Raw genomic sequence first — 21,766 nt, forward strand, 5'->3', positions numbered from 1 at the left:
TGACAGAACCGCTCCGTCACCAGCCACGGTTGAGCTGTGCTAGTGACGGAGTGGTTCCGTCATGACCCGCCCCGCTCAATACAACGGCCGCGCAGGCGCAAAATCAGCGCCCCGCAAACGCGGCGGCCGGGCCATGACGGAACCGCTCCGTCATCAGCACAGCCCAACCGTAGCTGATGACGGAGCGGTTCCGTCATCAGCAGGGGAGGGGTTAAAACTGAGGGGCCAATTTACAAAGGTCCCGCACTTGTCATGAAACCACCGTAATGAGTAACTGCAGTGCGGAGGTCCCAACACGACTTTGGGCCCCCATGCCATGACTGCGGGGCCTCCACTGTGAGTGTGGCAGCACTTTGTGAATCGACCCCTTGTTTTTAGTTATTGAGTTAAAGAGAAGGGTTTGTTGAAAAACACCTCCAGCATACAAGCCTTTTGATTTGGCTTTAAGGATATATCCAGTGTCTGTGTGACGCCAGATGATTGCGAGAGAAAATGTGTGAGCCAAGCCCAGCATCCTGTTCTTCTAACACTGTCAATTGAAGCAGATCCAGGCCAGCTGCATCCAATGACAGATCGATTTAGCCAGTCGCTGGCATTACTTCTACATCCTATGCCCTCATCGCATTCATTGCTCTTGAGGTGAGTCGCCTCTCCATACAGGAAGATAGTCAGGAAATGATGCATAGGAAGTCCCGCCCTCCCACTCTGAGTGTCATAAGGACTGACCTACCCCAAATTCCTCCCATTTAGATCCCTGTCTCAGGCGAACAGGGAAATAAACCTGCATCAAATGCCAGATCTGTGACTTTTCTTTTCATTCATATTTTAAGTGTTGAGATTCTATTCTCTTGTACTGCGCTTGAAAGAATGACAGAATTAGGGGCATATTACCAAGCAATAGCGATAATTATCGCTATTGCTTGGTTAGAGACAAAAATTTACAGCTGAGCTGCGGCGATTTGTACCGCAAAGAAACCTTGGTAATACCAAGGTTTATCGCAAATGCGAGAAAAATCGGCCGCAATGCATGAATATTGCTGAAAAGTCCGCGATATTCATGCATTAGCGAGCTAATGCTCTTAGCCATGTTATCCACCTCCCATTGGATAACATGGCTAAGAACTGCTCAGGGCAGGTGTTAGCTTTTGGAGATATTCGCGCTAAGTTGGTAATAGGAGATATCGATGTTAGCGACTGTTTTCAGTCGCCAACATCTTGGCACGCCCACTTTGCATGTCATTAGTGATAAATTTCACTGACATGCAAAGCGGGGCCCAAGATGGTCTCTATCTCCTACTAGCTGTCGCTAACTGGTGTTAGCGACAGCTAGGTAATAGGGAGATAATTCTATCTCCGTTTTCTTGGCTTTTAAAAGCGGAGATAAACCCCCTTGATAATATGCCCCCTAGTTCTCATAGGGAAGGATTTTTAAATGATTTAATTCCTATTTGTTGTTGCCTCTTTCTGGGACTGCCCGGACAATGTTGACTTCCTGAATGGTGCTCTCTGGGAGCAGGCGCACCACTTGGCTGAACTGGGCATACAAGAGCTTTTGTTTTGCTCCCGAGTAAGAAGAAGGGCTAAAGATGGATAAAAGAAGATGGGAGAGACAGGCAAGTTGTGTTAGTGCGAAAAGCGATTTTCCATACCATTGCGCAGGAAAAAAGATGCAGTCTTGTTGGTGTGAACTGTGATGGGCAATAATTCCAAATAGAGATGCCACGCGGAGTGTTCCACATTATCTGCGCTGTCACATCTCCTCACAGAAAGAGGCTTAAAATGGAGGTGGGGAATCAACAAATATGGCTGATTTTTGAGACATTGTCAGAAGTGAAAGAGGCTCAGGGTATGGCCCAGGTATGGCCTTCAAAAAAGTTTCATTTCATCAGCAGCCAGGAAGGCAACAGGTGCACTTGTCCAGTAAGTTCACACCAAGGAATCATGGAGCTAAGCAACAATAAAAGCAAACACAGGGCTCATCTAACAAACAACAGATGTCCTCATTATGTCAACACCGGCCATATGTTTCTGGCCAGAGGGAGAATTTTGAATTGTCTACACTCCTATGAAGAACCTCTTTCAGCTGTTTGGGTACTTCAGATTTCTAGATCGGGGTACTGAATAGACTTTCTCAATCTCCCTCCCGACTTTGGTATTGAACCAACAGCAAGTTCAGTCAACAATTGCAGGCATCATTCGTTTTGTAATAAGCTGTTGCAGTCGTCACCAAAGGCAAAAGAGTGAAGGGTTCTGTAGACCTTGGAGGTGGGCGGGGTAATAGGCACTTGACCTGAAGAATCTAAATGGAAACATTGCAGAAGATAATCCCTCTCATTCTGAAAGGACATTATATGACAACTTTGGATTTACATGATGCCTGCTTTCATGTGTTGATGGTCAATGTGCATCAGAAATATGGAAGATTATGTATCCAAAATTATCCTTATCAGTTTAGGGTCCTTCCTTCTGGAGTCAAGTCATCCTATTGGGTGTTTGCAAATATGGTAGTACCATTGGTGGCATCACTTCACATGCAAGGGATGGAAACTGTGGACCCATCTCAACTAATATCATCTCCATGCATCATCAAAGAACCTATTAATACAGGGAAGGAAAGTTGAGAACAACTCTCTGAAGTATCATCATTTCCTGTTGAACATTCCCAAATGTCACCTTCAACTATCTCAGGACCTGACTTTTATTGGAACAAAATTCAGAACAGATATCATCAAGTTGTTTCTGCATCAATCAAGAGTGGAATCTCTGCAAAAAATCTTAAAGAGGATCATGCACAATCAACCCCCTTAAGTGAAAGTGTGGCGAACCACCCAGGAACATATGGCAGCATCATAGTTTACAGTGCCTTGGGCGAGGCTGCATCTACATACCATCACTATGTGTATTGGGACCGAGCATCTCAGAATTTCGATGTTCAACTTACTATGTCTCAAAGCATAAGACATGACCACGTTTGGTGGTCGGGCCTGAGGCTCTATCCAAGGGAGTTCACCTGCAGCCAGACCCTCCCAATATTTTTTTTATTGATTTATTTATTTATTTTAAAAGTTTTATATAGCGCTGGCTAGACCCGGAGGTATCAGAGCGCTTTACATGAGAATCAACAATGAACAGAAAAAGTTCAACAATTGCACAATAAATCCCCAAAAAGTATGCCATACACTTCGGAGAGGAGAGAAAGGAGAGAGAAAAGTAGTGGAGGGGGCAGGGGAGGTGAGAAAGAGAGGATAAGGGAAGAGACAGTACGGAGGGACGAAGAGAAGTCTGTCTAAAGACCGACTGGGTAGGTGAAGACCAAGGAGGGAATCCACGGCCCATCTCACCTATAACTAAACTAGGTAGCTCCATCGGGCATCAGACAAAAAAGTTCAGTCTCAATACATTGAGAGAGGGGAGAAGTAGAGACAAAAATAGGGGGAGGATGCGGGAGGAGACGACAGGAGGGACAACAATGTGGTTTAACAGTATACCAGAAAAAGGTCTACAATTACTTGTTACATCAAACAATCAGCAATACATTAGGAGAGGAGAGAAAGAAGAGAGAAAAGAAGTGGGGGGTAGGTGAGGTGAGAATGTGAGGATAAAGGAAGAGACAACCGTGGAGACGAGAGGAAATCTGTCTAAAGACCGACTGGGTAGGTGACGACCAAAGAGGGAATCCATGGTCCCTCTCCCCTATAGCTAAACCAGGTAGCTCCATCGGGCATCAGACAAAGTAGTTCGGTCTCGGGTGTCAAGGGAAGAGGTTCGCAGAAACAGGATGGGAGGGAGAAACGGCAGAAAGACGAAGGAAAGTCTGCCCAAAGACCGGCTGGGTAGGTGACGGTCGAGGGGGAAGTCCTAAAGCCCATCTCCTCTATAGCTATCAGGTAGCTCTACCGGGCTTTGGTCAAATAGATAGGTCTAAATGGGAAACAATTAAATAACATGGAGGGCAAAATAAATGGAGTGTAGAGGGGTGGGAACAGGGAAAGTGAGAAAGGGAGGATAGGGGAAGAGACAAAAAAAGAGAGACAAAATGAAATCTGTCTAAAGGCCGACTGGGTAGGTGACGACCAAGGAGGGAATCCACGGCCCATCTCCCCTATAGCTAAACTAGGTAGCTCCATCGGGCATCAGCCAGAATAGTTCAGGCTCAATACATTGAGAGAGGAGAGAAGTAGAGATATAAATAGAGGGAGGGAGTTGGAAGAGATGACAGGAGAGATGAAAGGAAGTCTGGCTAAAGACCGACTGGGTAGGTGACGTCCAAGGAGGGAATCCCCGACCTGCCTCCCCTATAGCTAAACCAGGTAGCTCCATCGTGCATCAGACAAAATATCTAGCTCTCAGATGACGCAGGAAATTCACAGGTAAGCAGGGTGGGGACTAGGGCAAGGACAGGTGAGGGCAGAGGTTAGTAGCAGGGAAGAGAAGAGGAGTAGAGCAGGGAGGGGTAGGGGATAGGTAGTTCGGTAAAAGTTCCCATGGATCTGCTGCGAGGCATTCACTTGCGCGCCAGGACACTCACGAGTATTTGTGCGCGATATAAAACTATTATAACATAACATAACTGATAACATAACACAAGCGCCTTTGGATAAGGAGGGACATTTCAGTTGAGGTCCTTTCAGGCAAGGTGGATGAATCTAGAGAGTCATCAATCATCCATTAGGAGAGATTTAAGAACTTGTAGAGGTCAACACTTCTTTTTCAAGAATTGATTGCAGGTCGCAATCTGGTATTCAGGTCAGACAACTTGGTATCAGTGGCAAAGGTGCACAAACAAGGGTGGTAGAAGTTGAAATCATTGAACTTGATTGCATTTCAGTTGCTCAGCTGGGTGGAGGCACATCTTCTGCCTTTAACCGCAGTTCATGTAAGGGGAAAGAACAATGTCCAAGTAGGCAATTTGACCAGAATACTCCCGCCACCACAGGATATGTCTTTGTCCAGAAGAAGATGTCAACAGATACACAGGAGGTTTGGGGAACACCACTTGGATCTCTATGCCTCCCCTTTCAATGCCTAGGTTCCCAGGTTTTGTTCCAGGAATGTGGTGAAAAGAGCATTGACAGTGGATGCCTTCTCAGCTCCATGGCCCAACAAACTCTTGTGTGCCTTTCCCACTTTTCCATGAATTCACAAGGTGTTAGCAAGAATGCAGAGGGATGACAAGGAACTCATTTTAGTAGTTGCGTTTTGGACCAAGATGCCATGGTTTCCATTTCAGACATCATTAGAGATAAATCTTGGTTGGATTCTTCCTCTCTCCCCCTCGTCTCTAGTGTCATTGAGGGTTCTTCTGTTGCAGCGACTGTGCCCCTCGGGGTTGCAAAATAAATGAATCTCAAGGCATCTAACTTTTGCAATCCAGGAGTCCGGTCGGCTTTCAATATTACATTGGGAAATCTTCCAAAAATGGTGCAAAAAGCATTTTTTATTTCAGCTGAGAAGTTGTTTTGAGACAGTTTTTCAATTTCTCTGGGGTGAATACGAATGTGAATTTGCAGTGTCTAATCTGAAAGGTCAGTGGGCAGCTAGTAGAGTATTCAGAGGCCTTTGTGCAAATTTAAAAGATGTAAAGGATTTATTCTCTGGGTTGCCTAAAATACTTTTTTGTCATGCTTGGTACTCAGGCAATTATATCCCTTATAGGATTTGCCTATAGTGATAAGATTCTTGATTGGTCACCCATTTGAACATCTTTCACTGGTTGCGAGTACTTAATTGGTAATAAAGTAAGTTCCAGAGCCATTATCAGTAAGCCACTGCAGCTTGAACCACCAATTGCCCCTCCCAGTGCTCCCTATGACTTTACCAACACAACTCCTAACCATCACAGCCCTATAAGTGCAACAGTGCAGACTATTCCAGGACCTCAAAGCTATAAGAATGGCTTGGCCAGAAGGTATTAAGTATATTTAATGTTTATTAAATAAGTAAACAACTGTACTTGTACGTATCTCTAAATTAGTCTAATAGCGCCACCATGTGGGAGCTGTCGAGCACCAGAAACCACTGGCACAAATTAAGCAAATTAAGCACTGATGGTTGCTGTGAACTTTTTCACCATGAAATTGGAATTTTGGTGGCTATGCCTTCGGCAGGATAGGATAGATAATGATAGCATGGTTCTTCATCTATACATAAATCTTGTCAGCTTTTCACATGGAACAAGAAGTGGTTCTGCCACTTATTTAGCCTCAATCTCCTCACCTTTTGAAGCGGATTGGCATATGCTAGATGTTAAGAGGTCTTTATCAATCTACCTGGAGAAATGTGCTACTTTCTGGAAATCAGAAAGACTATTTCTCATGTTTGGGACTGTAGGTAAAGCAAAGCAAGCCAGCAGATGGATTAAGTCTACAATGGCATTAACATATTCTTTAGCATCAGATCCAATGGTTCAGGGTATACAGGGATGATCAATCATGGGAATGTCTACCTCTGGGGAAGAAATAAATAATGTGCCATTGTCTGAAATTTGGAGGGCATCTCCTTTGGCAGTCCTGGGTATGTTTGTGAAACATTGCAGGCTAGGAAATGTTTTAAATGAAGGTAGAAAACTTTGGTGTTGGGGTGTGAAATGCCATATTGACTTCAGAAGAATATAGATATTCTGTAATAAATCATTGTGCTGGGCTTTTGATTTCAGATATGTAAGAGAAATGAAGGCCACTGGTGGGTTTTGATATAACTTACGAGCAATTCATGTGATGAGGCCAGAAATGAATGTGATGAGGCATTGCGTGAAAGTAGTGCCTAACTACTTACTGGTAATTGTATTGCTCCCATTCCCAATGGTTCTCATCACATTCATTACATACCTTCACCCTCCCTTTCTCGACCCTTCATTTTTTTAACTGAGGTAAAACAGGAGAAATGCTGGTTCGGCCAATCCTTACAACACTGTGTGGGTGGGCGGGACTATCTACGCAGCAATTCCTGATTGTGTTTGTGTATGGATATGTGACCCACCTCAAGAGTGCTGAACATTAGGACTAGGAGTAATGAAGATTATCTGTAACTAGTTAGAAATTCCTTAGATCCCTTTTCTAGTTGGAGATGGATCAAGGTATCATCCATGTCAATGCAGAACCCAAGGATGTGAACTCCCATGAGCCAGGCCAATAGGGCCACAGAGGCATTAAAGAGGATCAAGGAGAGGGCTCACTGACCTGAAGAATGCATAATGAAAAAGGACATGAAAAAAGTATATATATACATAGGACCACGCCCCCATGAAAATGAGGGAATGCTCTCTGAAGATAGCTGTGGCACTTTATGTGCACCGGGGCTATCAGTATTACAGAAGGGGACGCACAAGCGTTTGTGGCCCCTTCTGTAATACCAAAGTGCCCCTGGGGCGTGCAAAGTGGGTACAACCGCCTGTTGAGCCCCCGGGGAGCTTTGGTAATACAGACCCTGGTGTCTCTGTTTCACGCAATGCAGCAAACTTATTTGCTGTACTGTATTGTGTGAAAAACAGTACATTTGGCCCCAAGTAACATATTTATGGTAAAACTAAGTCACATAACAAATAAATGCACTTGTTCAAAATCTTCCAGAATGTCATTGGAAAATAAGGTGACTTGCCCAAGGTCACTCAGTATGTAACTGAAGAGGTGAATATGTTTGCCTCAAGTGGCACACCATGTCATAAAGCACTACTGAAAGAATAAAGTGGGGTCCTCAGAGTCACACAACATCACCAGGTTTACATGGGAAGTAAAGGAACATGCTCAAGATCACACCGTGCATTACTGTTGAGATCTTGCAATTCAGAGGAAGCACAAATGCGCTTGTTGACCAACACTCATACTGTTACAGAATGTCATCATGTAAAAAGCACAATAGGAAATTTAATTTTGCAGCTGCCATCGAATGCAGCTAGCTCAGATAGATTTCGTCCTGTTTTCGGCAATTGAGTAATGTTCTACAAATTGGATGGAATGTAGCCACGCACGCTTTGCACCAGGACGCCAAACAGATAAGGAGGAACACAGCCAATCAGCTGTTTACTGAAAAGCTCAGCAGACAATGGACCAGCCCTGTCCGAACCCACACGCCCTTGCATGCACACAGTGATAAACAACTACATATGTTGACAGCACGGAAGACAAAACAAACCTCGGCGAGACAACCTCCAGCCTGCTCGAAATCCCAGCGCAGGATGGACACGCACAATCCTGACATCCCACGGAAGCACCAAGTCAAACTATTGGCTTCTGTGCACTAATAAAATACCAGTCGAATGGCATGAAATAGACCACATTGACAATGGGCACTGATTCTTGTATTTCTGTGTCATCCCAGCAGAGAGGCCAACCATTGTACATGTACAAAATCAGAAATATATTTCCCTGTTATTGCAGTGGCGTCACTAGGGGGGTGCGGGGGGGGGGGGGGTGCGGACCGCACCGGGTGACACCATCGACATGGGGTGACACCCGGCTAAAATGTAAAAGGTGGCTAATATATCTGGAGATTTAATCGGTGGTTTTGTAGCAAAAGAAAGTATAGCAAATAATTCACAAAGTGGTTAAACGGCAAACGCATTTGCAACAGAGGACGCACGCAAGGGACAGCGAGAGTGACACAGAAGGAAGAGAGTAAGCTAGAGAGCGCGCGCGAGAGATTGAGAGTGAGAGAGAGACAACGAGGGAAAGTCAAAGTCAGAGAGTGTCACAGAATAGCCAACAAAAAATAGGGGAAAGGCGAGAAAGGGGGCCTGAGAGAAGCAAAGCGAGTCATGGTTCAAAACCATGCGAGGTTCCTGTTTTGTAACTGCTAGGGCCCCCACACCTCTTCCTATCTCACACCTAGCTCGTGACCTTGGACTCTCTGGCTTGATTCGGACCTGTTTGGAAACCACCACGCTGCAGACCATCAGTCATAGATCGAGGGGTGGGCGTGCAGTGAAGTTCACCCCAAAAAGGGCTTCCTCTTCACTGCGCATTGTTAATTCACACGATTTTAATCCCAGCAAATGTTGAGGCTCAAGTTTACTGAAATGTTTTGCAGCGCTGGGCAGCTGAGGTGCTTTTAGGAAAAGAAACTTGCCATCCTGTGGGAATCCAGATTCACACACCGTCAGAAGTGTGTGCACAAAATCGGATTTCCGGTTTGCACTAAACACTCAAACAGCTAATTGGTGTCGTGAGGGGGAGACAACATGAGTTACCCGCACTGAATGGCACTTCTTCCACATCTGTGCGAGAAATCGTCCCCATGCCCATCAGTTAGCTGCTCCTGCTTCTGTGGATACCAAAGGAGGCATCCCCCTCGCCACCACCCCCCCAAACCCCCAAGATTGTTTTGTTGTGTTAAGGAGTTCAAGGGTGAACGTGTTCTTTTGCCCTTAAAGAAGACATTTGCTTCTTGTGGGTGTACTGTCCTCTCGCAGACTGCATTGCAATTTACCGTCAGTTGTAATGCTAACCCAGTTTCCATTTATGTTGATTTTTGTCTGGCTACTTGGAATGTGGGCTAGAGTAAAGGTACAGTAGTTACTTGCATATGGCACGTTGACTGAAGTGCGTATCACCTGGCAACACTTGTATTTGTTTCCCAAAATTACATTACATTTCATTTTATCAGTCTCAAATGTGCCAAAATTATATTTAAAATGCGACAGACGTATCACCAAAAAACAGCACCAATCAACATTATATGGACTTCCTATTAGGTTATGTTTTATTCAAATGTTAAAAATACCTTTGGTAAAATACAAAAAACACGTGCCTAAAGCAATTGCCCTATATTTCCAGAGTTACATAAGGAGAGTATTGTAAAGTCAGGCTTATATATACGTACTCAGGAGCCAAGTAAGGACAGTGGGCCTCATTTATGAGAAATGACGCACCGCTGCGTGAAAGCAGCGATGCGTCACTTCTCAGTGCACACTCCTTGCGACATGATTGGTGCGTCATATTTATAATATGACGCATCATGTCGAAAGGAGTTACAGATACATCAGTATTTCTGACGTATCTGTAAGCGCAAAAGTGACGCTTTGCTGGAGTGTGTCACAAAAGTGACGTAACTCCAGCAATGCGTCCTTTCACATGGGGCAGGCCCCATCAGTCTAACGCCTGCTGTGAGGCAGGCGCAAGATTTTGACACAACAGCGTCCTAAAAGTGACGCAGTGAAATCTCATAGATTTCACTGCGTCACTTCTACGACTCTTCCTTGCGTCAATACGCCCCCTTGCATACATTATACCTGGCGCAGGTATAATGTGGCGCATGGGTTTACAAAGTGACGCATCTACCTAGATGCGTCACTTTGTAAATATGGCGCAACAAGGCGCATTTTTTACACCACTGGTGTGTCACAAAAAGTGATGCACCGGCGGCGTAAAAGTGATGCACAGCCTCATAAATGAGGCCCAGTATTTTCACAATGCTTACCCTGGCCGGACCTGTACGATGCTGGGGTAGGATTCAGAAGATGTCATCTTGTAACTGTGAAGGAAAGAGGATGGTGTGGAGAGCTGAACAAGGCATGAAAGCTACAGTGATTAGCAAATTTTAAGGCTGTTGGTGGGTGGGAGTGGGAGGTAGGGGGGGATTAGTCAGGAGATATGCACAAGGCCTGTGTTGTAACTCAAAATGATGGCAGAAGAAGATGAAGGACCCCCTTCATGGGTGCTGTACAGATTAATTCATCTCCTCGAGGAGGTCGATCATGGATTCATGGGGTAAGTCGTGAGGGGGTGACACCATGAGTTACCCGCACTGGGTGACACCAACCCTAGTGACGCCACTGTGTTATTGAATAGCTATATTGCACGTTTGTGTGCAGGGTAGGTAAGCATGTAGTGCCCCGGAGTCTAGAAGATCCAGCACTCGGAATCGAGCATCTTTTAGAAGCACTACAATCATGCAGCGCCTAAAGTAGCGTCAGTTTCAAATGTGCGCTATACAAACAGATCAAATGTAAACAACATTCCTCTTGCCTGGTACTTTTATCTCAATTAACATATGGTAAGAGGTCATCATTTGCTTTATGCGAATAAGTTACCACTCAACTTGGGAGTTAGATATTTCACTGATTTGATACTAGAATTCTGGTTGCAAATCATTGATACACCTGGAAAAAAAATCCGTTTGGAAGAAATGCCCAAAAGCCACCTCTTACAAATTGCGATTCTGTATCCAGATGCAAACCCATTGGTAAATAATTACCGACTCCAAAAATGGGGTTGGTACCTGGGGAAAGCGTTTATGTGGTGGCAAACTCCCAATCGGAATGAGTTTCCTAAACTGGCCACAAGCCTTTACCTTAAAAGAATGTAAAATGCTATTCCGACTTACTAACTTGAAAATCAAAATAAAGTTTCTTTATTTATAGTTCTGTATATCTACGACCCTGTAATTAGGACGCCAGTGCTATTTACAGGGCGCTTTACATCGTTGCATAACAATAGAACGTAGTTCAATGGGAGTGCATGGTTTGCACTTGATTCATAATTTTATGTTCCGGGATAGGATATAAAAAATTAACAAGTGCATTATCAGAAGGCAAATGTTCCATGGGAACAAGGTGTCAGTATGTCTTCATTTAGGCGTTCTGCTGTGATATGTTTCAGGCCTTGGGAAGGCCACTGTTTTCAGCAGTTTCTATAGACATTTGAAGTTATACACATTTCCTTTAGTGTCCACAGTAAGTGTTACACACATTTTACAAACACGTTGTATATGCGTTCTACATAAGAACGTTTCCACTAGTGACTGTCCTCCATATGGCATTTGAATTGCCTCAGATCTTTACATTAAGGGGTGTTCTTTTTGGGGGAGACCCAGAGAGTGCACTCTTTCGTGTCCTGTGCTTGTTTCTTAGTTCTGTCTTCCATGTTTTCTCGGCTGCCTTCGGTTATGCAGAGGCGCATTGACTATGCATAAGTTTGAGTAATTGCACAGAAGAATGGAAGTGTGTACCCTGATGCAGCACACACCACAGCACCATTGCTGTGATTACAGTGTTAGGGTTAAGGGGCGAGGTTTTTACTGCAGGTGTTAAGTACTAACACCACTGGCTACCATATTTACAGGATGTTTGTTATAAAGAATTCAAATTCTCGCTGTCTTCTGGAAAATTAGGCGGACTCTAAGGGCCCGATTCACAGAATGAATTTATGACTCAATCCTAAACTTACTACTATTTTGGTATTCACAGAATGCACCTACTACTTTCGGGATTCACAGAGCGAACTTACTACTTACTTTACGTCCGCAGTCGGGCCAGAAATTCTGGCCCGGAGGCGGAGCTTCTGCCTTGGGGTGGGGCTTGCGGCCCAGAGGCGGAGCTTTTGGCCCGGAGGTGGAGCTTACGGCCCAGAGGTGGAGATTTCAGCCATGGCTAAATCGCCACCTCTAAGCTGGAAGGTCCGCCTCCAAGCCGGAAACTCCGCCTCCTGGCCGGAATTTCCGGCCCGAGTGCGGACGTAAAGTTAGTAGTCTTAAATCTATTCTGTGAATACCGAAAGTAGTAAGTTCATTCTGTGAATCTCGAAAGTAGTAAGTTCACTCTGTGAATCCCGAAAGTAGTAAGTGCATTCTGTGAATACCAAATAGTAGTAAGTTTAGGATTTAGTCTTAAGTTCATTCTGTGAAGCGGGCCCTCAATTTCCTGCAATAAAGTCCTTATGTATTGGAATTTACTGCACATTTTTCCCTGGGGCTTAATCCAAAATTACGGGGTCCCCTGCAGAATGTGAGTCTAATATATCTCATATTGGCTGGGGCCACCTGAGGGATTAGAGGGGCCCCTGATGGGTTGAGGTTTCCCCTGTGTTACAGGGGAAGCAGGGATCTGCCAATCTGTGCCTGAAGATATTGCAGGGTGTGTGCATGAATAAACAGAGCATTACTCTGAATTCTGGTCCCTGCAGAGACCCCTCTAAGCTCAGGGGATCAAATGTACCACCCCTCATGTCACTTCCGGAATGCATTGACCCAGGAGTGCATGTTAATGCTGAATCTGATGACCACATCTGAGCTGGGTTCCAAGTAAATTAAGAGGTAAGGAAAGGTGGTGCAGTCACGAGGCAGCCTGAGTGTCCCAGAATGTTGTGATGCCCACGTGCCAACCACTAATGCTTCAGCCTTTGATGTTGAGTTTCAATCACTTTGAAACTCATCAAAGTTTCCTAAAATGAACCCAAAATGTATCCAAGCAACGGGAAATCAAGTCTGGTTTGGAAGAGGAATTCCTTCATCAAAACTGACTCAGATCCTGCCAAGCAGTGCTCACCAGGAAACTATGTTTCTATCTTGGAAAAGTATTGAAAAATGTGACTACGCTGGCAAGATAGTGCAGTGAATTATACAATCACTGCTGACATCTGCTGTGAATTGTAGACCACAAATTCAAATCCTGGCACGACTAACTCTGGCTATCATCTTTCTGAGGTCGGTAAATTGTTTAATTTTGCATGGGCTGCTATGTAGAGCACTGATAAATGATGAAAACACAGTGTAAAGTGCTGTTTAGAAAAACAAGTTAAGTTGTTATTATTACACAAGGATGAATGTTCCATCTGACAACACCCCCCTCCCCCCCACACACACCCAACAAAAAAAAAAGCTTTCCTGCTATCTAATTCACTTTCCATTTCAGGGAAGTTGTAGGAGATAGTATCCATTCAAGACAAACTGTCCAAATTAGAGAAACAGGAATGTGCAGTTGTCATATATGTTTCAATGTTTTGTGAGATTTGTGTGCTCACAGAAGAGAACACCAGTGATGAAATGAAATAATAAACCCTCTCCCCGGCATGGGGGTTGGGAGTGGTGGAAGCACCCTTCGGAGAGAGCTGGAAAACACATGCACTGACATGGGGTGCTTAAGGAAAAAGAAAAAAACTGGATCTCTTAAAGAGAGCAGTGAAAGAATAGAAGCCAACCAATCAGAGAGATGTTAAAAGGACTGTGCTCCAAGGGAGGGATAAACACAAGATGGATACGGTGAATGTGCTGGGACAAGGAAAGTAATTGAATTAAAAGCAAGCAAGTGAAAGTGACAATAAAGCCAATCAGTGGTAAGCAATGGCCAGGCTGTAAACCACTGTAAATTCTTCGTAATCCCACAACTGGCCTTTTGCAGCCGGACAGCTTGCGCTGTCTAGTAGGCCTGACCTAAAAACATATGATTGACTGGCAGACTCAGCAAGTATCAGCACAGACAATTTCTAAACCAAATATTTGACAAATCACTGCTGACTACACAATGTAAAACACACCCAGTAGATTGAAATCCCAGCTCCTTAGGATAAGGGCACTCAGTTTAAGAAAGAGCTTTGGTGCCACATGAATGATAGATAATGCTTCTTTGCACAAATGCTGATGCCATAAAATATTGTTGTCTCTTGGTACATGACACACAGTTAATGCAACATACATAAATGGCAATTACCTTCTTTGGGTGCATCGCTGTCCCAAACAGACCACATTTGGACGAAGAAGAAGGGCGTCCAGCAGACGATATAAGCCAAGACGATGATGAAGGTCATCTTGACCGTCCTGATCTTGGCTTTGGAGATCAGCTTCACGCTGCTGACCCTGGACAGGTTGGTCCTGCGTGTGGAGGTAGAGGTAGAGGTCAGCGCCACATTGGTCTCACAGACTGTCTTCAGGCGAAAGTTCTGCCAGATCTTGAAGCTGATGAGGCCATAGCAGATGCTGAGGATCAGTACAGGGATGATGTACACCATCACGGTGATCCAAGTCACATAGGCCTTCACGCCCCAGGGCTGGATGAAGTCTGCCCAACAGTCATGAACCCCATGGCCCACCTCCTTCAAGGAGAAGATGTGAATCTGAGGAATGCTTACCAAAAAGCTCAGGATCCAGGTGAGGATGACATACACCCTATCAGAACGTCTGTGAAGAGACCGAAGAGGCTGGCAGATGGCCAGGCACCGGTCCAAGGACATCAACAGCAGCATGTAGGTGGACGCGAACATCCCCACCACCTGCAGGTACTTGACTGCCCGGCAGAGGAAGTCCGGCCCGTAGAACCTGAAGGTGATGTCCCAGATGAGCTGAGGGAGGACCTGGAAGACGGCCACCACCAGGTCCGCGATGCTGAGGTGCTTCATGAAGAAGTACATGCGCGAGTGCTTGGTCCGGTTAATGTGGATTGCCAGCAGCACGCACACGTTACCCACCAGAGCCAAGAGGAGGATGAGGGCTAGCACGCTTACCTCCACACGGGCCATGTGCTCATTCCTTTTCAAGGGGTCCCTGGTTTTGTTCCCCACATACGTCCTGTTCTCCAAGGTAGAGTTATCCAGAGAGCTGTTGGCCAATTGAGCCCAGCAGTCGCTCTCCTTCAGACATAAGCCCTCCATGTCTGCCAGCAGCTCTGGATGGGAGAGGTTGATGCTGTGATTGAGTGGCCCAAATGCTGGGGTGTTACCTTCCTTTTGGAATGATGATGATTGTCATTCTTCTCTTTAAATATCTGCTTGTATCCTTTTATGCTGATTCTCCTGCTGACATTCCTGTTTTTACTGCCCAGCCATAGTTGTGTTCATCCTGTGTTCAGTGATTGGCTGTTCACTATTTTTTCTCCCATCCCTCTCATTGTCCTCTCCCTTTGGTGACCTTTTGTCTCCTGTTCCTCTTTGGCTCCGGTGAACCACCTTTAAGTGTACGCACCACCATCAATTAGGCTCCGATGACAAGAGGCGGGTGTCTGGGGTGAAAGGATGGCCACAGGAACTTATTTGAAATTCTTGAAGAACTGACTCAGATCTTTCCACCTAAAAGCAAAAATAAGAGGTTAAAGCTGAGTCAAGTGCATTCCTTGCCTAGTTTGGGCAATCAAGACGCAGCTCCCTCGAGGACTGGGATTGGAGATGGCAACAGCCGCCTCTTTAGGGATGGCAACCCTCCCACCTCTGTGGACCACCCTGACTTTTGATGATACTGACCCAAGATCTCTGAGGAGTGAACTTCTCGGCCAAAGCTCCCTCAGCTGGACACGGTGACCCCTACACCCTCTCGAACAGACGCAGGTCCTGGCAGACTACTGTCCCAAGTTGCCTTTCTTTGGCTGGGAATGGTGAGTTCAAAGCAGAGGTCTTCAAACTTAGGGTGGGGGCAGAGGTGACTGATCTCACATGGGGCAGCATGCTCTGGTCAAGAAAAGCATTTACTATGTCCTTGGGGGCCCAGCACAAGTATAATACTGAACACAGGGCTGAGTTTTTAGTGAAAGAAACAAGAGTGGCAGTGAGTCGCTCGGCACTAGCCAAGAGCAATATTTTTGTCGCTTATGTCCTGTAGTTGTCAAAGTGGGGCGGGGGCTGGTTCCAAATAACCCTAAGGGTCTCTCATCCGGTGGATACTTTTACACTTTCAGGGAGACTGGGCTGCCAATAGCCTGTTGGCGATCCTGTGCTTGACTGCATTTTTAAATTGATAACTAAACTTAGCTTCAGTGTTAGAATTGTCAGATATGTTGATAGCTGCTGGTTTTGTAGAATTATTGTGAAAAAAGTTGTTTGTTGTTTTGGGGGGGACTGGTGACTTTTTTGTACAAAGGTTGGAGTCGGCATTAAAAGGTTTGAAGAACACTTGTTTAAAGTATCCTGACCTTATACGAGTTTTGAGGGCTTGCTCTGTGCTGTCTTCAGTGGTGGCTGGGATCAACTCTACGCTCAGGGGGGGTGTGTGTCTCATGGGATAATGCTAGGTTTGTTTTCAAGTAAAGAAAGCAAGGTAGGATTCCTGCTACGTCCCAAAGGGAAAATTCCCAGATACAATCACAGGAGGGCTGGGGTCGAACCCTTTGTCCTGCAGCTGCACGTGCCTTAATTTTGGAATGAAATTCCCAAATCAGGGCACTGGTTGTGTTTGTTCGCCTGGACAACGAATGGGGGGGGGGGGGGGTCCTTTTCTCTACTGAACACTAAATAGGAGGGTAGATTTCATTAATTTGTAATATTGTGGCATAAGGCAGATGTCCCCAGGATGGATACGAGCCCATCACGAACGCATTGTAATGATGCAGCTGCGCTGACATCTTGTGAGATTTGAATGACATCCACAGTTTTGGTCTCCGTGGCTGATGCTGCCGGTGCTATTGTTTACTAGAAGGAGATTGGCTCCCACCCACACTGTCACTCGCACGCGCTTCCTCCCAATTGGCCAGAGTGGGCCGATGTCACGTCCTGCTCTTTCGTTTGGAGCATGGATCGAACACTCCTTGATTAGGTTTGATTAGAGATCGTCTGCTGCGTGTGCTGTGATTCTGGGACTATTTCCGATGTGAGAGCTACTGTCTTTACCAATGCTTGTTTTGAGATGTACTAACAGGACATCCGGCTTTCCTATGCCTTTTTGTCTAGTATAAAGCATTCTGGGATATGTCTCAATGAGCGAAGGAACACCATAAACACGCGTCACACTGAACGCGGTGTAAGGGGAGCCTCAGATCAATGCATTTAATGTTTAATTCATTCATGCATCCATCCATAGAGGGGTTATCTACAGCATATGAAAATCTTATTTACTTTCAACTTATTGACTTGCAACCAATCCACGTTGCTGCACAGCATGGCTAAAATAACGGATTGGCAACGTCAATGGATCTTGCATACACAAGACCTGTTGGCTTTGCCAATGATTGTTTAATTCAGGAGCAGAGTGCAAGCCATCTGCCTCCCTAGAGCACAATGGCCAGAGAGCGCGGCCGTTGTCCTCCGGAGTCATGTCTGCCTGGGGTTAGTCCACAGGTATCTGTGCCTCGGTGACTTTTCAAGGAAGTGTTAGGTTTCGGGTTTATCTGCACCGTAAGCGCTGTCGGCGTAAGAGGGTAACTGCCTTCAGACCGTGTGGCCAGCACTTCCCTCCACAAAGCGAGTTCCTGCACTTCTCATCAAACATAAAACGCTATAAACCAACAATATCGACACTTCTCATTCCTGCAAGCACTCTCAATCAACGAGTACCTGTTCCCATTAGAGTGCGGACACATTCAGACCTGCTCTTAAGTTCTGAGCCGACTATAAATACGATAACATTGAGTACCTGCACTTCTCACTCCACTGTAGGTGCTTTTGGGAAGTGAGTACCTGTTTTCATACGAATGTGGCACTTTTAGGCAGCGGTTACCTACATTCCTCATCAGACTAAAAATACGATTTAACACAGAGTGCCTGCACTTCTTATCAGACTACTGGCACTTTGTGACTTTCAGCATCAGCCCTTCTCGTTCGAGTACAGGCACTGCCAGGTGTTGGTTATCTGTTCATTTCATCAGACAGCGAGTGCATGACGTACAGTGAGGGGCTGACAGTCGCAGACCCTTCTCACGAGCCCACAGGGGCTGTCAGTGGGGACTACGGGAGCTGTCACTGGTGAGCACACTGCTGTCACTCTGAGAGCTGCAGTACCTGAAGGGTTCTCCAGCCTGCATGAACTGTGCCTCCGTTGGATTCTGCAGCTCTAGGCGCTGGCAGATAGCACCTACAGCAAGCCCAAGGGCGCTGTCAGGCTGTATATTAGCACTTTCTACACAAATGCTGGCTCTAACAGATAGCGACTACCTGCACTTCTCAACAAACCCCATGCAGCAGTTCTCACCAGAAAACAGGCACTGTCAGACAGAGGGGTGTGCATTGGTCAACAGACCCCCTGCATTTCAATTTACATCAATCTCATTCTACAGTTCACTCTGGATTGCAGGCACTTTCAGGCACTGTGTACCCACACTTCTCAGAAAACTATATGTGGTATCAGGCAGTGGGTCCCTTGCACTTCTCACCATGCTACAGATCCTGTCGGATTGAGCACCTGTTCTCACCAGAGAACACGCACCATCAGCTAGTGAGTCCCTGCACTTTTCACCAGACCACACGCACTTCTCATGAGACTGACTACAAGTGGCTTCTTGTGAGATTACAGGCACTGCCACTAGGCACCAGCACTTACCCTCCGGTTATATGTGCTGTCAGCCCTTCTCCCAGTCTTTGCACTTCTCACCAGGCTACAGACCTTGTCAGATAGAACTGCAGTTCTCACCAGAGAACGAGCGCCCTCAATGTCTGCACTTCTCGCCGAAGCACAGACCCCGTCAGATAGTGAGTGCCCGCACTGCTCACCAGATCGCAAGTACTTTCGATGTGTTCCCGCACTTCTCACCGGACTGCGGATGGCGCCAGACCCGGAGTTCCTGCACTTATCGCCAAAGACAATGCATCCTCAGAGTGAGTGTCTGCGCTGTTTACCGGCTCTCAAGCGCTGTCCGTGTGTTGCTGCACTCCTCATTAGACTGCAGGTGGTGTCAGACATCGGGATCCTGCCCGTAGCGCCACAGAGCAGATGTCAGACTACAAGTGATTTCAGACATCGGGATCCTGCCCGTCTCTCCAGAGAACAGACATCGTTAGATAGAGAGAGCGCCTTCACCATCCACCCGACTGCATGCACTGCCAGTGTGTGTTTCCGCATGTTTTAGCAGAATACAGGGGGTGTCAGACATCGCGATCTTGCAGAGAACAGACACCGTTAGATAGTGAGTGCCCTGCAGTATTCACCCGGCCACAGGCACTGTTCCCGCACTCCTAGTCGGGTTACACTTGTCCTCAGGCACGGAATCCCTGCACTTGTCGCCAGACACCGTGCACGGTCAGAGAGTGCGTGCCTGCGCTATTCACCGCCGCTCAAGCACTGTCAGAGTGTTCCCTCACTTCTTAGCAGACTACAGGTGGGTTCAGAAAACTAGACCCCGCACTTCTCACCAGAGAACAGACACCTTTAGATAGTGTCTGCACTATTCACAAGACCCCCATGCGCTGCCAGTGTGTTTCCGCACTTCAGGCAGCGCCAGACATCGAGATCCTGCACTTCTAACCGGAGAGCAGATGTCAGACTACAAGTGATGTCAGACACCGAGTTCCTGCACGCCTCTCCCGAGAGCAGACACCGTTAGTGAGTGCTTGCACTATTCACCAGACCCCCATGCTCTGTTAGTGGGCTCCTGCACTAATCATTAGACCACAGGCGGTGCCAGACATCGGGTGCCTGCGCGTCAGTGCTTTAAATAGGCGGGTACTGTCCGGTGCTAAATACATGCACTTCTTTAATTTGAAAGGAAGAGTGTCTGCACTTTTCAGCACTTTTGCAATACATTTAATTACAGAGTGTGGCACTTTTAAGAGCAGACATATACTCTGACCAGCACTTCTATATGCCCGTTAAACGTACTGCTTGCAGTGTCCTTTGGATGGCATGGGGGAGCACAGGGGCACGCTGTTCACACATGGCAAAAATAAAAGGTGCCTTTCTTTTATTCCAATGAATGAAAACCTTTTGGAAGAATAGCACAACTATGCGAAACGAGCAGCTAGCCGGGCGAGGACCCATAAACACACCCACAGGCAGAAAGTATGATTCTGGGGCAATAATGTTCTTTTCGACTGGCCGGCTCAATCTGTCCTGCGAGTGCATGTCAGAGGGCTTTTGGGCACCCTGCTGTCAAGTATATGTACTCCCACCCTACTCCGGCAACCTTACGAAGGCAGCACCTTGCAAGTCGCTATTTGCCAAAGTTTAGGCAGTGTGAGGCTCCCGCGTGAAAATACCAGCGCCAAATCCACCTCCCACCCCAAAAAGTGAGGAGGAAAATTCACCAAGGGTTTAATTCAATTCAAAGGTCATATGTTGTCAATTTTCAGTTTTACATCATAGCTACTTAAACTATTGATTTGCTAAGACCCACCGACACTGATAAAAAAGTATTCACGGAGGAAGGGTTCAATGGACCAAGATCACACGATGCAGTCAAAGGAGACATGGTGGGATATACAATGATGCTTTTATCCGGATGCGCCTTTTTGCCGCTAGGCCACCTCTCCTTCCCAAGGACCAGTAGGTGACAATTATTTTTTTGCGTTAATTGTCTACACAGGGGCTGACTTTAACCCCGTCTGCCCTCATAAAATAGTTACGTGTCTCCCTAACACAGCAGGGAGTATTGGGACGATAGAGTCGAGGAGGAGAACCTTAATGGAGCATATACGTCTCGTGGGGGAGGAGGGGGGAGAGGGGAGTGGCAGGACATTAGCCCCCAACCCACACAAAGGTATAAACATACATTATTGGAATTTTTAGAGGCAATTGAGTTTCAGGAGTTGCGTTTAGAGTCGATGCAGCTTCTTGGCGCTAACATAGGAAAGCAGTGGGGTCTCAGTAAAAGGGAATCATATGACTTGCAAGTCAAGAGAGAAAATTAAAAATTTAAATACAGGAGAACAATTGAATATATTCCCTCAAAACCATTGGGTGGTCTGGAAACACGATCAGCGCAACTTTCAAACTGGATGCCCACTCACTTATAGAGACATATGTACGTGCACGTGTTGCCCAGGTGCCCCTGGCGCGAGCGCATCATACCTGTCTCAGCGATCCATTCAAGCCAGCAGGGAATCCAATTTCGAAAGACTTGTCCTTACTTTCCAGCTGCAGCCAGTGGTGGGATGAAGGCTCCTCCTTGTGCTCTATGCTCCTGCCTAGGTGTAATGATGTCTGTCTCCGCCGTCAGTCCTATCCATGCAGACCTTACAAGTGTGAGCCTGTCCCCCACCTCCAGCCTCCTCCGGAGAAAGTCAGGGCAGTTCTCCACGCACGCACTCCCCTCGGTAGAAATACGCTGTGGGTGGAGCCGGGATAGAGTCACGCAGGCAGGCTGCCCTGGGCTCCGAAGCCACGGAGGGATTAATGCCTGGAAGCAGCCCGGGGCATATCCTCCCTT

The 21,766-nt window shown here is 46.3% G+C and overlaps 1 protein-coding gene across 1 annotated transcript in view; it reads right to left on the bottom strand.

The window, feature by feature from the left end:
- OXTR (oxytocin receptor) overlaps positions 1 to 21,625 on the bottom strand; it is a 134,530-nt gene extending 112,905 nt beyond the window's left edge. The window contains exons 1-2 of the mRNA XM_086939225.1: positions 21,409 to 21,625; positions 14,420 to 15,770 (exon numbers count right to left, since the gene is read on the bottom strand). Of these exons, the coding sequence (XP_086795351.1) occupies positions 14,420 to 15,356 (937 nt within the window). The 5' untranslated portion in view covers positions 15,357 to 15,770; positions 21,409 to 21,625. The remainder of the gene's footprint in view (positions 1 to 14,419; positions 15,771 to 21,408) is intronic.
- Positions 21,626 to 21,766: the final 141 nt, after the last annotated feature.

The sequence above is a fragment of the Lissotriton vulgaris genome, chromosome 9, assembly GCF_964263255.1.
Source record: "Lissotriton vulgaris chromosome 9, aLisVul1.2, whole genome shotgun sequence".
Classification (NCBI taxonomy): Eukaryota; Metazoa; Chordata; class Amphibia; order Caudata; family Salamandridae; genus Lissotriton; species Lissotriton vulgaris.